Source organism: Eptesicus fuscus, chromosome 3 (genome assembly GCF_027574615.1).
Source record: "Eptesicus fuscus isolate TK198812 chromosome 3, DD_ASM_mEF_20220401, whole genome shotgun sequence".
In the NCBI taxonomy this organism is placed as follows: domain Eukaryota; kingdom Metazoa; phylum Chordata; class Mammalia; order Chiroptera; family Vespertilionidae; genus Eptesicus; species Eptesicus fuscus.
The window spans coordinates 71,968,750-71,984,534 of NC_072475.1; the positions used below are offsets into that span (position 1 = coordinate 71,968,750).

The following is a 15,785-nucleotide window of genomic DNA, read 5'->3' on the forward strand; positions in this document are numbered from 1 at the left end:
TTAAATCTCCATGTACAAAAAAGACTAAGAATATCTAATAATAACTAGTGCAGTGCGTCAGTTTTGTTTTTGTTTTTTTTTTTGTTTTTGTTTTGAAAGAATAACTAGGTAATATACGAAACTAGTTTCACACTCTCTGGTTGGTAAAAGAGATGCTGGATGAGCTAAAGTAAAGGCAGTCTTTTACCAAGTTACCACCTATTACCGTCAACAGCCTTCAATAGAAAGCAAAGCTCCAGGATCATTCCATTTCTGCTCATTATCAGACAGAACATCACCCACAAAGACTCTGGGTTCCGAATGAACAAATGGGCCCAGGAGGCTAACTTCTGCTTCAAGTGAATCTGGGCCATGCAGGGCAACGAGCACTTGTTTGCAGTCTATATTTCCCACCACGTGAACTCACTGGCATCCCTCGGTAAAGACAAGGCTAGGGTAGTAGGTAAAGCACAATGTTTTACAATTAAAGGGCGCTTCACTGGTCAGCGCAGGAAATAAGTACAGGAGCCTGTGGCATTTCTTTTGGCTGTCCATCGTGGGTGAGCGGAGTTGACCTCTGACCTCTGTGAAGCAAGAGAGAGAAAAAACACTTATTCAGATTATGTTATCAGAAATAGGAGAGGATAAATAACATAGTGCTTCCCGATAATTTGCTTAATAGCTTCTGCTGACTTTTTACTTATGCTGTTTAATGAAAACCAATTTTGTCCTTAGAGTTTCTTTCTTTACATATATTGTTGTTGTTTTTTTAAAGGATTTCTCACACAACTCAAGAAAACATTCTGTATCCAACTGACCACCTCCATTTTGTAGAAGCTGAAGCAACAACAGATTTGGCAAATTCCCTCAGAACTGGGAAACTTTAAGTCAAGGGCTGACATGCTGGACAATAATCTTCCCCTGGATCCACTGAAATTAAAAAATGCCAGGTTCCTTTCCTTGACTTGCCTGAGGGGAACACTCTGCTACACCCAGGCTCATTTCTTAAGTGGTATAATAATAAACCCAATTAAAACTTAAGGCCAATAACAGCCATGGTTCTTGGAGAGAAAGAGGTGTACCAGGACACAAAAAATAAGTGAAAACACTGAAACCCTCCTAACTTAAGAAAAGTTTCACAGGCATATGGACAAAGAGCACAGAGGGGAAAAGGCAAGTACTGATTAAATTTTAGAGTGTGAGAAAATCCAGTTAATTTGGGCCAAACTCAACACACATGGAGAGAAAATTCTAGGCAAGACTAGAAAAATTCATGGAAAATCCCATTACTTGGATTGGAACTACAATGAACATAGCTGATTTTTTTCCCCCCACTCTGCTTCAGCTTAACGAGTAGAACAAAATGTTTTATTTCATAGTTATAACAAAGCTGTTCTAAATTCTTGGTGACTTATACAGAGCTTCTTAGTCTAAAACGATAGACGTGGGCACCTCCTTGACATTTTCCTACAGGCCTACGACGCCTGCATGCTGCATCCCACCGCTCTGGCCCACAGTGGTCTGCAGGGCACATGGCCTGTGCTGAGGAATTCACTGTAGCAACAATGTCTTCACTGGTTTTAAGGTTTCAATATAGTATCTTCTTCAGATTATGTGGAAGAAAGGGTGCTATTTTTTTTTTTTAATTTCTTTATTGATTAAGGTGTCACACATTTGTCTTCATCCCCCCATTCCCATCCCACACCCCTCCCCATGGATGCCCCAACCCCCTGTTGAACTTAACCATTGGATAGGCTCATATGCATGCACACAAGTCCTTTGGTTGATCTCTCCCTCCTCCCCCCACCCTCCCCTATCCTCCCTCTGAGGCCCGATAGTCCGATCGATGCCTCCTTGTTTCTGGTTCTGTTCTTGTTCCTCAGTCTATGTTGTTCATCATTTCCCCTAGATGAGCGAGATCATGTGTCACTAGAGATATACTTATAAGAACTGAATGTGAGACGAGCAATAATAGTTATGCTGACAGGCAAATGAATCAGTCTGTAGTGAGTTTCTTTCTGGACCAACAGTTCTTTTGAGACCCAATTTCAATGTCCACCAGTTCCTTATGTGTACATGTCAGCACTGACCCCTCAGCTCTGGATGGTGGACAAATGGTGGTAACGGAGGTCCGACTCCCTCTGGTTTGGTCTCGGCTGGACCCAGGGGCACGGCTTCACCCAGACTCAGGGGCACGTGGCCTCACCCAGACCCAGGGGGCGCGGGGCCTCACCCGGGCCCGGGACCCAGCCTCGCCCAGATCCAGGGGCACACGGCCTCACCCAGACCCAGGATCCGGCTTCACCCGTACCCAGGGGCGCAAGGCCTCACCCGGACCCAGGGGCACATGGCCTCACCCGGGCCCAGGGACCCAGCCTCATGCGGGTCCAGTGGCGCGTGGCCTCACCCGGACCCAGGGTCGCGTGGCCTCACCCGGGCCCAGGGACCCAGCCTCACCCGGGCCCAGGGACCCAGCCTCACCAGGGCCCAGGGGAGCGTGGCCTCACCTGGACCCGGGGGCGCGTGGCCTCTCCCAGACCCAGGGGCGCATGGCCTCACCTGGACCTAGGTGTGCGAGGCCTCACCCGGACCCGGGACCCAGCCTCACCCGGATCCAGGGACACATGGCCTCACCCGGACCCGTGCTCCAGCTTCATCCAGACCCAGGGGCGCGTGGCCTCACCCGGACCCAGGGGCACATGGCCTCACCCAGGCCCGGGACCCAGCCTCACCCAGATCCAGGGGCACACAGCCTCACCCGGACTCGGGATCTAGCTTCACCTAGACCCAGGGGCACGTGGCCTCACCCGGACCCAGGGGTGCGTGACCTCTCCCAGACCCCTGTTCGCGTGGCCTCACCCGGATCGAGGGGCGCACGGCCTCACCCGGACCCGGGACCCAGCCTTACCCAGATCCAGGGGCACGCGGCCTCACCCGGACCCAGGATTCAGCTTCATCGGGACCCAGGGGCGCATGGTCTCACCCGAACCCGGAATCCGGCTTCACTTGGACCCAGGGGCGCGTGGCCTCACCCAGACCCAGGGGCGTGAGGCCTCACCTAGACCCAAGGGCGTGTGACCACACCTGAGCCCAGAGGCTCACAGCCTCGCCCGGACCCGGGTCCCAGCGGGGTTTCGTCTTCTTGATCCCAATTCCTATTGGTCAATTCCCTCTCAGCAATTCCTTCAGCCATTTTCTCAGAGCTCCAGGGCGGCTGCCACAGAACTCGTTGGGCGGCGGGCTCAGCGAAGCTCCGGTGTGCCCGGTGCCCGGCGGCGGGCTGGTCCGGTGTCGCTGCGTCAGCCCTTGGGTCTGCAGCGGTGGCCGGTCGCCGAGCGTGCGCACCTGGCCGCTTCCGGGGCATTGAGATTCTTGAAGGACTCGGAGGTCAGCAAGCGCGGAGTCTCCCACCCCATGTCTCCCAGGGGCTCGTCTGTCCATGCTCGGCAGCGAGTGGAGCCGTCCCCTCAGCCGGAGACCGCCGGGGGAATTGCGCCGAGCACGTTCCAGGCCGCCATTGTGTCGCCTGAGCCGCAGATCTTAAAGTGTGGACTTTGGGTCACTGGCATCAGCATCATCCCGCGTACCCCTCTCTTTTATACTAGTTGTAGAGTGTCTGCTCAGCCAGCCCTCCGGTGGTTCTGGATGGTGTCTGCTCTGCTCTCCCGTCGTAGTCTCAAAATTGTTGTGGTAGGCAACGATCAGGCTTCCGCCCTATGTCTCCATCTTGGTCCTCCTTTGTACAGTTAAGTCTTGATTGTTGTTGGTGTCACTGGGAGGAATTGTCCTCCAGGCCAATTGGCCGTGAGGACCCTCTTTGTCTATATAGGAAGAGTTGCTGTGCAGGAGACACGTTTATGGGCCGGGTCTTGATGAAGCAAGGCTTTGGCGCTCACTGAGTCTGCCTCTTGAATGTATCCCTTATGCGAGTGGTTGAAATCTGGTATCATCTCACACTGACCACTAGATGCCCTCGTTTCTGGGTCTCCAATGGAGTGTAGGTCAGCTACTGCCTGAGGCACTCAGCAGGGAAAAGCCTCTGTGTTCAGCTTGGATGGGGCAGAGTTACAGGGTGGAGCCTACAACCTTGGCTTCCTGTCAGCCCCGCCCTATGAGGTTCCTGTGTCTGTGTCCTTCTGTACTCCTTGCAAACACCTCTGAGAGAAACACGCCCTGGAGTTTCGCCCGCTGCCAAACAGTCTAGTCTCTCCCCTAATGAATCTGGATTCCCAGATTCTCGCCTGGAACTGGGTTTCAGTGTAGTTGGAACTGGGTCTCAGCGCAGTCTGGCGCTTTTGTCTCCTTCCCACCAGGGCAATTCAGCGGCACAGGCAACAGTCCCTTCTCTGCGCACCTTCCCGTGTGCGCCTCTGGAGCTCTGCCTTCCGCCGCTCCTCTGTGCCTGCGCCCCACAGCCCAGATTCATTCCCCCAGCGTGCGCCTGGCTTCCCAGGGTTTCGCCCGGAACTGGGGTTCAGTGCAGTCGGAGCTGGTGTTCAGCGCAATCTGGAGCTTTTATCTCCTTCCTGCTAGTGAACGCCGGCCAGGCCGTCAGCCGCCCCTTCCTCTCCGGCTCCATCCTCCCCGCATGCGCGCGTGCTTGTGTCTCCGCCCGTGTCTCCATACCTCAGGCTTTTATGGCTCCTCTGATTATCCTTGTGGTTTTCTCTTTCCTTCTAGTTGTGGGCATTTCAGTCCGCCAGCTTTCCTGTGGTTCTGGATGATGTCCGTTTTGACTTTTAGTTGTATTTTTGAAATTGTTGTGCCCGGCTGTAGGTTAGGTGTTTAACCTATGCCGCCATCTTGGTTTCTCCCAAGGGTGCTATTTTAAAATTCAAATTATATTTGCTCCACAACTATATCCAATTCCTTTCTCTTGGTGCACAGAAAAAAAAAAAAGTAATGTAGATAAATGACAACATTTGGATATGTCAGAATCCAATGATCACTGAGCCTAAGATATTAGGCTTTCAGAAAAACAAAACGTGTATTACAATCACACTTCTGGATTAATCTGTTTATTCATGTAGGGATGCTGTAAGCACCAACTGTTCAATATGTTCAACTCTGCTCCAGAAAGATGAAATTAAAATGCTACTTTTTACCTTTAAGATTTAATATGTAATAATATTATAAAGCCAAAAGAATTTTAACAAGTATGAGAAGAGGAAACAAACAAACAAACAAAAGTAAAGTTAAAAATGAAAAGGACAATGTAAAAAAAAGAGAGAGCAAGAGGGAGAGAAATTGGGGTGAAAGTCCAACTTAATCAATGGGAAAGGAAGACGGGAGTGTGATGGGAGAGAACGATGTGGGTGCAACGAACTGATGGCCCTCGTTCCCAGGGGAAGGAAGGGTCGGGAGAGCCTTCCTGACCGGCCAGGACATGAGAGATGCTAAAGCAGCACCGTGGAGCCACGGCAAGGGCACTGGATTCAAGGACCTGGGTCCAAATCTTAACTCGGTTTGGCTGCATGCTCCTGGCAAGTTAATTCAGCTTTTGGGCCAACATTAAAATGGGACTAAAAAGACCCACCTGGAAGGGCAGATTTTAGGGTTAAGTTTAATGAACTTTCCTCCTTATAAAATTCCTTGTAAATACACAGACTCTCAACAACGGTTTATGAAACTTCCTGTGTCCGGCATTTTGTGGAATTGCCTTTCTACCCTGGATTTTTAAACCTTATGTTAAGATTTCTTGTGGCAAGAATGCAGGTAGCAGCATGTGATGTATTTCTACCCCTAAGGCTGTTGACCACTCTCTAAATGCCTCAGCAATAATGAGTTGACGTGCAACCAGGTACAATTACATTACGTCTGTAGGTAGAGGGTAGATGGTAGCTCTGCTTTAGCACGTAGGGGCTAAAGTTACAACTAAGATTCCTGGGGAAAATCTGTCTTTCTAGATACTCAGAACACTAACCATTTGTTAAGTTGACAGTAAAATTTTAGTAAGCAATATCGTTCTTCTAGTGGGAGGTAAAAAAAAAAAAAACCCCCAAAAAAAAACCCCCAAAACTCACTCGCCCATTCATCCATTGACGTGACAGGAACTAAGGAAGCTGTGGATATGGAGAATAAAACCAGAGCTTTTTTTTTCTTCTTCAAAATACACTGGAAGGAGTCAGAAGCATGGGCAAATAGTTACAAACCAACATGGTGGCGGGTCTATGAGAGGTACATGGGGAGAGGGCAGACTTCAGTAGCAGTGAGAGAAGAGGACAAAGAACGAGGCCTGGAAGGAGCAGAGGCAAGAAAGGACTCGGCCCATGTGGACTGCAAGCAGTGCCCCCTGACTTTGGGGGTGGCGTGGGTAAGAAGGAATGGTTTGCTGAGGTGCTTGCTGCTGGAAACTGGGAACTGTGGAAGGCTGGATGACAGCCATGGTGTGACCACAGTCCTGTTCAGAAGGGAACACTCAACAGCAGGGAGGACTGTGCGGTAGCCTTTTCTGAGCCCTGAAATATGACCCCCCCCCCGCCCCCCGATTCTTACATTACCTCTTATTTCCACAATTTATGGGGGCACATATTTAATCCTTTGTGTAAGTGTACGAGTTTGTCCTCTGTACTCGACTGCGAAACTCCACGAGTGGAGAAGTGTCTGTGCATTTCTCTCCCTCAGGCCCGCAGAGACCTAAGCGGATTTTAACAATGTCTGTCAGCATTCACGTGCTGTTAGGCACATGCAGTGCACACAGGAAAAGAAATGTGACCTGTGGTAAATATCCAGAGGCTATTTATGAGGCAGGACTGGAACTGCAACATGACAGATAAAGAGAAAGCAGCAAACAAAGCTTCCGTCTGGGCCTCCGAAGCCTGCTGTGACTGAGGAGAATGGAGCCTGCGAGGTGGGTATACAAGTCGTCGGTGATTCCAAGATCTTTGTACTGAAGATCGAAAGGTTAAGAAAGTAGCTCATCTGTGGGTAATCCACTCTGAATAAAAACATGAGATCCCTGCATTTACACAAGTCTTTTCTGCCTTCCCAAAGGATCCATGAAGTAGCAGAACACTCCATTTTGCACTTAGAAGTTAATATGCTTTCTGTGGGTTTTCCCGAGTTCCATAGGCTTCCACATCTATGATCTTGGCTGATCCTTACAACCAGGTGATTTTTTGGGGACAGTGTTGTGTTCAAAGCAGGATGAGAAAACTGAGGCCCCGAGAATGAAATTACTTTGTAGCAAGCACAGAGTGGGAGATAAATCCAGGCCTTCTGTCTGCTGTGAGTCAGATGACTTTTTCCTGAACCAACTCTGTTTTCTTCTGCTGGTACCACCACAGCCACTGACCCTCCTCGGTGAGGGTGTGCACGGCCTGCTGGCCCTGGGACGTTAGACTTATTCCGCATAACATGTCTATGGAATGAGCACCAGCGACACCCGTTTTATAGGAGACACGACAAGGTACAGAGGTGAATGACCTTGCTCAAGTGACCTTGCAATTTGACAGAGCTCGGACTCAAACCCAGGTCGGAGGCCTGACTCCAAATCTCATGCTTAATTGATTTGAGAATGCTGCTTCTTTGCTCTTTCAGGCTTTTTAGAGAAATGAAAGTTTAGCCATAGAATAATGCATTTAAAATAAAATACTTGGCTGGCTACATTCTCACTGATAATTAATTAGCACACACACTTTCGTAACCTCACATAAACAGAAGTGCTCTTGAACCAAGTCTCATTAACCCCAATACATGTGAAAATATCACAGATGACGTCAGAAAGGCTGATTTTGTCCCCTATGCTGCTCTGTGCAAGGGGTGACAGTGAACAGTAGGTCCCCAGGACCCTGGCGGAATAAGGCTCCCACCGCTAACCTGTGCACGTTTTCCATGGCGGCCACTTCAGCCAGCGCAGCCAGACTGAAGAACGCAGACACGGCGGGCATCTCAGGAGTGCTGCTCCGTGTCTCCATGGCCTCGCTGCTGTGTGCGCACGCGTCATGGCAGCCTGTCTCAGTGACTTTAGGGAGACGCCTCTGCAGTTCCTTTGGTTTGTCATCTGCAACGCAAGAGAAATCCATCAGGAGAGGGCCCCTCTGTTTTCTGCAGAGAAAACTCCGTGCCAGGCAATGTGAAATGAGGCAACGTTCTTCACTGCTCACTTTTGTTATCCACTGAATAGTAAGGCTTTTATAGGATCTCTTTTACGGTCACAAAACTCTGTTATTAAGCTCAACCGCAGCGGTGGGCAGCACTGTGTCCTGATGCTGAGCAGAGAAGCTGCGTATTATTCAAGGTCAAACAGGTCAGTGTTGGAGATAGAAAATGGCCTTAGTCAATATACAGCGTAAGGGACTTCTGCAGAGGGGCTGGTGGATGCAGTAAAGGGCCCTTAAAAACCTGACTGACCAAACGTTTCTGATGAAGCTGCAGCTGCCCTACCTACCAGGGCAACCCGGATACTCATTGTGCTATGACAACAACACTTAGGGTGGCAACACTAACCCCAATAAAATTTCAATCCCAATGAGACCCCAAGCTGTCACTTTGTTCTGAAGACCTACTGAAAGAAAGATAAGGGGCCAATATGCCTGTTGGAAGTGAGTACCCTTTCTTTACTGTGTAGCCAAGATAGAGGGCAGGTGTTATCATGACTTTAAAAAATTTCAACTACAGAAAATAATTGATAAAGGGAGTAAATGTCATATAGTAAGTGAACATGAAAGTGCTATGTGCTTTCCTACATGAAAGAAAGTATTTTCTAAAATCTTTCACTCTTCCTACAAGTAAAAATGAGGCTATAACCATTTACAAAATGAAAATCACAGAGCAGAACCCACAGTGGAAAGTAAATGAGGGAGGGGCCTGCTGGACTACATATGAGGAAAACTGAGCTCTAGTCTTCATCCTACTTCTGCTTAGTAGTTCAAAGCATTGAAAACCAAAGTGTGCCCCTTGGAGCTTCACCTCTTATGTGACAGGGAAAACTTAGCGATCTTTAATATACTTTCTTGTTCTACCAATCTACAAATGCAAAACAAGAGAAATGCATAAAATTCACTAATTGTCCTCTAATTCTATCTCAGCAAATAATGAATCTCTATTAACAAGTAGGTTAATTTAAATCAGATATTTATAAATCTTCCTCTCAAAAAACACTCGTTTAAACATTTTTTCCCCTATTTATTGAATTCATTATGGACCTTCGGCCTTTTCCTGGCTACTGGATTAGGGTGGTGGGGAGGGGCCCTTCCTTTGGGACTGTCAGAAAGAGATGAGAGAGGTGCTAAAAGGCAGCATGGCAACAGCTCAGAGCACTAATGCTGAGGTGGCGTCGCACCCCAAGATCTGAGGGAGGATTCTCAGTGTCAAGCTCTGATTCCATCAGGTAATTCTACTGCCATGGAGACCACCAGGAACAACAAACAGACCCCAGACCACAACTGAAAATGGAGAAATTCACGGTAAGTTAAGAGTTGGTTAAAGATTAGCCCAGAGAACTAGAGTAATCCAGAAGCATGCTCGAGCTCCCTGGGTGGGCTCAGTCAGCTTTGCAGAAGTGCTGGATGCTTCCTAAAGTGCCCTCTCTCACTGGCTTGAGCAGTGAGCCATGGAGAAACACTGATTCATCCAGGATTTTTAAAAGCCTGGGATCTTTGGGAATTTACTTAACCAATACTATTTCTGTGCATGCTGAGAAAGGGAAGGAGAAGCTGACAGCCCTAAAAATTACCTTTCCTTTCTAGTAAATCAAAATAGGCTCTTGGAAAAAGAGCTATGATTTTAAAGCATGGACTAAAACATGCACTTTTGGGAGTCTGTAGAAAACTAGTTATCAAGGAGACCCGGAAAGAGAAAATGTCACTGTGGCCAAATCCGCAGTTGGCGTATAGTCACTTGCTGGCCCAAGAGGCCATGAGGGTCAGCTGTTTGATTTGGTTATCTCTGTCTAAAGCTCCCTCTTCTTACCCAAAGTACCTCCTGCTGGTGACACCCGGCCATCTGCTGTCCTGACCAGGTGTGTGATCTTGGTTTTCCTTGCTTTTCTCTTTTGGCTGCCCACCAGGGGTTCTTGCGTTGCTGTTGGCTCTGGAGTGTTGGGAATGGATGGGGCATTTTTAACCTTATGAGCAGGCTCTGTGGTGTTTTTGTCTTCTGTAAATATGGCTGAAATAGGACAAACCATATATAGTTACACACAAAAACACTAGGCACCGACATTGCTCTTAGAAGGAAACATTCTCAATGTCTGACCCTTCTGAATGGAGAACTTACATTTAGAGTTTTCAAAGTATTGATGGGGAAAAAATGCCCATAATCTTAAACACATATATCTATTTGCTTTGGTAGATTAAGTACAGAGGATTAAGATGAACCCTCCTTCCCTCCCCCCCCCCCCAATAGAATACTGAACACGAAGAGGCCATTGTGTCCCAATTGACCACAATTTCTGCAGGTGTCAGGATCCCTATCTGAGATCCTTTTGGCCAGCTGGTCTGAAGAGGATGATAAATTTCTCTTCTGCTGAGGATACTGAGCTAAATATGTGCTTCTTAAAGTTATACTTATCCCTGGGATATTCGCTTTCAATCACCAAGTTGGACTAATCAGAAAAAGAAGCTGTGAGGCCTGACCCTTTTGTTGATGTTTTTGGCCAGGACCCCACAAACACTGCTGAAGCCAGCACGGACTGAGACTCTCTCCTACTGGCTAAACTCCAGGATCAGGTGACTGTGCTTGCTCTTAGAAGGAAACATTCTCAATGTCTGACCCTTCTGAATGGAGAACTTACATTTAGACAATTTCATGTCTAAATGTAAGTTCTTCTCTTCATGAGACAATTTCATGAAGTACCATATCTCAGCAGGGCTCTTTGGAAAGTTTAGTTCTAGGTCCCTAATTCTGACTGGATTATCAGTAAATTGTTTAATAGCACACACTTGTGTCGCAAATAGCACAGTCAAGAGCAAGGAACACATTTGCCACCAAAGACTTACTCCTGATTCAAACAGTTTGGGAATGCTGTATCTTTTCTTATATACTTGTTTCCTTAGGAGCTCATCCATCTCCCTCTCCCCTTTATTTCAAAATAAGACAAATATGCAGATACGAGTATAGTGAGCATTTAGGAGTACATACATGTAGTCACGTTTCATGATTGGGACTTTTTTTATTCCAGTGGTTGAAGGTCTCTTGGGCAGGGAAGAGATACATCTTTTCCTTTTTTAATGATCCAACCTCTTAAGACAGGCATAGAAATGGTTTTTGACAAAGAAGAGGGGAAGGTGGCTCAGGAAATCAAGGTTTGACATGAAAAATTGTGCAAACTAAACCTGTAGTATAACTGAAGGTGCTTATCAGAGGAGGGTGTGAAGGTAGACATTGGAAATAAGACAATATATGTAATGCAGGTAGAAGAAAATAGCTGAAATAAGAAAAGAACAGAGTGAAAATAAGGATATAAAATAATGCACTGTTCATATGAATACTTGCATAAGCTTCATTCAACAATTTTAATCTAGCTTTCTAATGGATTTAGTTAGACACATCTTTGAGAAAGGAGGGTTATAAATTCGTAAGATGTTTGACCTCAAGATATTGATTCCAGACTTCCCATTCCACAAGTGAGAAATAATTTAAATTACATCAAAAGAAAGTATGTAAAGCATAAATCTTAATTTAGGCTTGACCTTACCTCAGTATTACATAATAGATGGCTGTTTGGGGACAGGCTTAAGATAATCATTATTTAAAAAAATAAACCGCACTATTTGGCAATGTTCCCAAATACCTTTTCAAGCAAATAATAATAAAAAAAAATAAAAAGACTCTTTTTAAGTTGTAGATCTAACTCCAAGTCAAACAGTCTTAGCATATTTATACTTTGATATTTAGCATAACACAGGCCAATCGTAGTATATATTTAATTTTTTTTTTCAGTTTGAACTTCAATAAAAGCTACATAAAAGCAAATAAAAGATAATTTGGTTAGAAACACTCCAATGATGTTTAATGATTCTGCATTAGCCCTGAAATTCAAAGCCTCCTCTAGGTTAAAGAAGCCCAAATCTAAGTTCACAGTGAGGATTAAATAACCTCTACTGGATATTCACAAGCAGAAAAATTTATGGTTTTGTATCCTGACCCATCAGTTGTCCCTCTGATTACAGGGTGGATCTTACTCACCTCTCCAGTATGATCACTACATTATAAATGCACCTTCCAGAAAAAGCATTTACCTCTTCTCTTCTCTTCCTATTCCCATAAAAATTCAAAACTTTGTAAATAAGATAATAGCAAGTTCCAAAAAGGAAGGGAATATTATATTAAAAGATTACTCACTGAAAGGAAGAAAGGAAGAAAGAAAGAGAGAGAGAGAAGAGAGAAGAGAGAGAGAGAGAGAGAGAGAGAGAGAGAAAAGGAAGAGAGAGAGAACACCAAGGAAGTCAAAGAGAAGGCATGGGTACCCAAAAAAGGGCCAAGGGACAAGTGTGTTGGGAAAGACGACCTGGTTTCTACAGAAAGGTGGGGTGATGGAGATAACACGGTAGAGAGAAAGCTGGATTCTACTAATGACTTTCAAATTCATTAACTGTAAAGATGGAGACTGGACTCAATTAGCTCTAAGGGGGCCACCCAGTCCCCCAAATTCTTTTTATTTTGCTACATAGCCTAGAATCAGGGTCCTGATCAGGGAAAAACACATGTGCAGCTTGCTCCAGAGGCTCAGGGCTAGGAAAGAGCCTCCCCCTTGATAAAGTGTATGACTGTCTAACCACTATGCTGTACACCTGAAACTAATACAAAATAATAATGAATACAAATTGTAATTGGAAAAAATAATAATAATAAAGAGTAATCCCTTGACTAGGATTGTTAGATTTTTCTTGGGAGTAAGCCTTCAAATGGTTTCATTTCTATTCAACGTTTATTCCTTTTGCTGTGTGTTCCAGATGAATTGGTAAAAACACAATAAAAAGCCAAAGGATGGCCGCAAAGGGACTGCAAATGGGAGGTACAGTTCAGGCCTAAAAGTACATTGGGACTAGGGGAAGCTCAGAAACCAGCATACAAGGAGCCAGGGGTCAAAGGCCAGCTGGCTAACAGAGACCAACAATCGTCAAGTCCCAGAGATTGTGTACTGGGAGGCGGTAAAGGAGTGCATCAGGTTGCAGACTAAGGCAAAAAAGAGAATATAGTGCACGCTTTCATAAATCCCTGAAAAGGAGGCAATTCCACCTCTCCAGGTGTCTTCTCTAAACCCCCTGTCAAATCCGGAAGTAACTGTGGGCCCTGCAGACAGGTGTGTAGCCTTACCCGGTTGGCTCAGTTGATAGAGTGTTGGCCTGAAGACCAAAGGGTCCTGGGTTCGATTTAGTTAAGAGCACGTACCTTGGTTTCAGGCTCCTCCTCGGTTGGAAGCAACCAATCAATGTGTTTCTCTCACATTGATATCTCTCTCTGTCTTTCCCTCAGTCTTACACTCTCTCCTAAAAATCAATGGAAAAATAGCAACCAATCAATGTGTTTCTCTCACATCAATGTCTCTCTCTGTCTTTTCCTCTCTCTTACACTCTCTCCTAAAAATCAATGGAAGAATATCCTCAGGTGAGGATTAACAAAATAAAATAAAATAAAATAAAATAAAAAGGGTGTGTAATGTGATGCTGCTAGAGTTTGGAAGAGGAGTTAAGAGTGAGTCCTTTCCCATGCATTGACCCAGGAGGTAACCAACCCAGAACATCGTGTGTGGTGCCCTAGACAGATGACAGCCAGCCTTCAGGGTCAGCACTCAGGGAGAACTCTCCCCAGGACAGAAGAACTGGGAAAGCAGGTAAGACTAAGTCAAAGAAGTAGCTGTCTGGGACAGGACAGTAGACCTGAGTCCAGCAACATTAGCACACACAGGCTTGGTGGTAAGGGAGAGGAAATAGAAAAAGCTCAGGGAGGAAAAAAGCCTGCTGTTGAGTATCAAGACAGCATGCCAGCTCCCTTTTCTTTGTCCCTGACAAACTAACGGAAATGTGAGAAAAGAAAGGCTTGTCGTCTAAAACCAAATTAAGTCATTTCTCTTTCGGCTTGGAATTGGGCACAAAAACCTACCCAAGCACTGCAAAACACGTCCACAGGGCTAGTTTTTCACTCCACGATCATCATAACACACTGGGCGCGGATCACCTGAGAGTGATAATGTGAGCTCACTCCTGGAGCAGCATTAGGAATGTGGCAGTAACAGACTCTTGTTTTCCACACTCTACTCCCAAAATGTGGAGATCATTTTTTGCACTGTACCCCAGGAGACCACAAGAGTGCTCTAGAGCCATGAATTCACATTCCAACTAGGGGAATCCAACTTGCACTGCAATTATTATAGCCAAATCTGGAATCTCATTGCCTTTGATTGGTCTCCTGTGAACTGAAAACGCAGTGGGACACTGAGTGGAACACAGGAAAAATAACCAAATGAATGAACTTAATCTAAGGTCCTGGGAGACCTTGCTGAAGTGAAGTAGCAATTATTTTGAACTGAGGAGATCAAGTTAGCCTGAGTGCTATGGCTCCTGTTTAAAAATCTAACCATAAAACAAAATTTTATCCCCCATAATTAGATCTATTGCAAAAGAAACTAATCTTACAGAGATTCCTAGTCTGAGATTTTTGGTTTTCTTTTCTTATAGGATACCATTTGTAACTTTAACATTTGAGCCAAATGAGGACCATCTACAGATATGCCTGAAAAACAGCCGATGTGGAAAGACTATTGGTTCTTCCTTCCCTTCCTGCTTCTGTTGGTCAGGCTTCATGTATTTGGAACTAATAAGCCCTTCTTACTTAACCAAGGCTGATGTGAAAACTAGTTTTCACAAAAAAAAAAAAAAAAATTATATATATATATGTAAAAGTCCTCTGGAAACTATAATGTAATATTACGTATTACCTAGCTTCAGAATAAACATGACACCATAACTTGGTGGAAAGATAAAGTGACAGAGGCAGGCTGTCTTGGTTTATTTGAAAAATTTGCCTTTAATTCTAGGCTATAAGCAATATAGGCTAAAAGCAATCTTTTTTTTTTTTATGATCTACAAAAGTTTTAAGAAATGGTTTAGTGATTTTGAATTTTAAAAGCATGGGTGGAAATGTTTAAACCAGATTATAAGCTTAGCACTTAAACCTCAGATATGATGATTAATCACCTAAAGATTTCTGATTTTAAAAAAATGTTTTTATTAATTTCAGAAAGGGAGAGGGAGAGATATAAACATCAGTGATGACAGAGAATCACTGATCAGCTGACTCCAGCACACCCCCTAATGGGGACTGAGCTGGCAACTTGGGCATGTGCTCTGACAGGCAATTGAACCATGACCTCCTGGTTCATAGATAAACACTCAATCACTGAGCTACAATTGCCAGGTGATTTCTGATATTTTGAAAAAATAAATACAAATTGTAATACAATTATACTTGGAATTGATATAAAGAAAACATAATGAACTTTAAGTCCTCCACTTTAACAGAAATTAGAAACAGTTAACAGTTGTAGCTTCAGTTGAGTCAACATTTCTATTATAGATATCAATTACAAACAACTCCTGTCTAACCTTTGCCTAGGGTGGTTTACACACCCTACAATTATTCTGATTATGGTTTCATTTTCTTATATTTTTACACTCTTAAAAGTAAAGTTTTAATAAGCAGTGATATGGCCACAAGTGAGAGAGAGAATGAAGAGCTGAGATAATTCACAAAGTACATTGTTTACCACCCAAACAAGTAAATGTAGGGGATGGCATGAAAATAAGTAACAAGAAAAGAAAAGGTCACTTTAAATTACTGGTAATTTCCAAAGCTCAAACCTA

The 15,785-nt window shown here is 45.0% G+C and overlaps 1 protein-coding gene across 2 annotated transcripts in view; it reads right to left on the minus strand.

Annotated features, from left to right (window-relative positions):
- Positions 1 to 394: 394 nt before the first annotated feature.
- Positions 395 to 15,785, minus strand: part of BBX (BBX high mobility group box domain containing) — a 302,011-nt gene continuing 286,620 nt past the window's right edge. For both annotated transcript variants that reach the window (XM_028134856.2, XM_054714012.1), the window contains 3 exons: positions 9,892 to 10,089; positions 7,798 to 7,981; positions 395 to 563 (listed from right to left, as the gene is read on the minus strand). In XM_028134856.2, the coding sequence (XP_027990657.2) occupies positions 476 to 563; positions 7,798 to 7,981; positions 9,892 to 10,089 (470 nt within the window). In that variant the 3' untranslated portion in view covers positions 395 to 475. The remainder of the gene's footprint in view (positions 564 to 7,797; positions 7,982 to 9,891; positions 10,090 to 15,785) is intronic.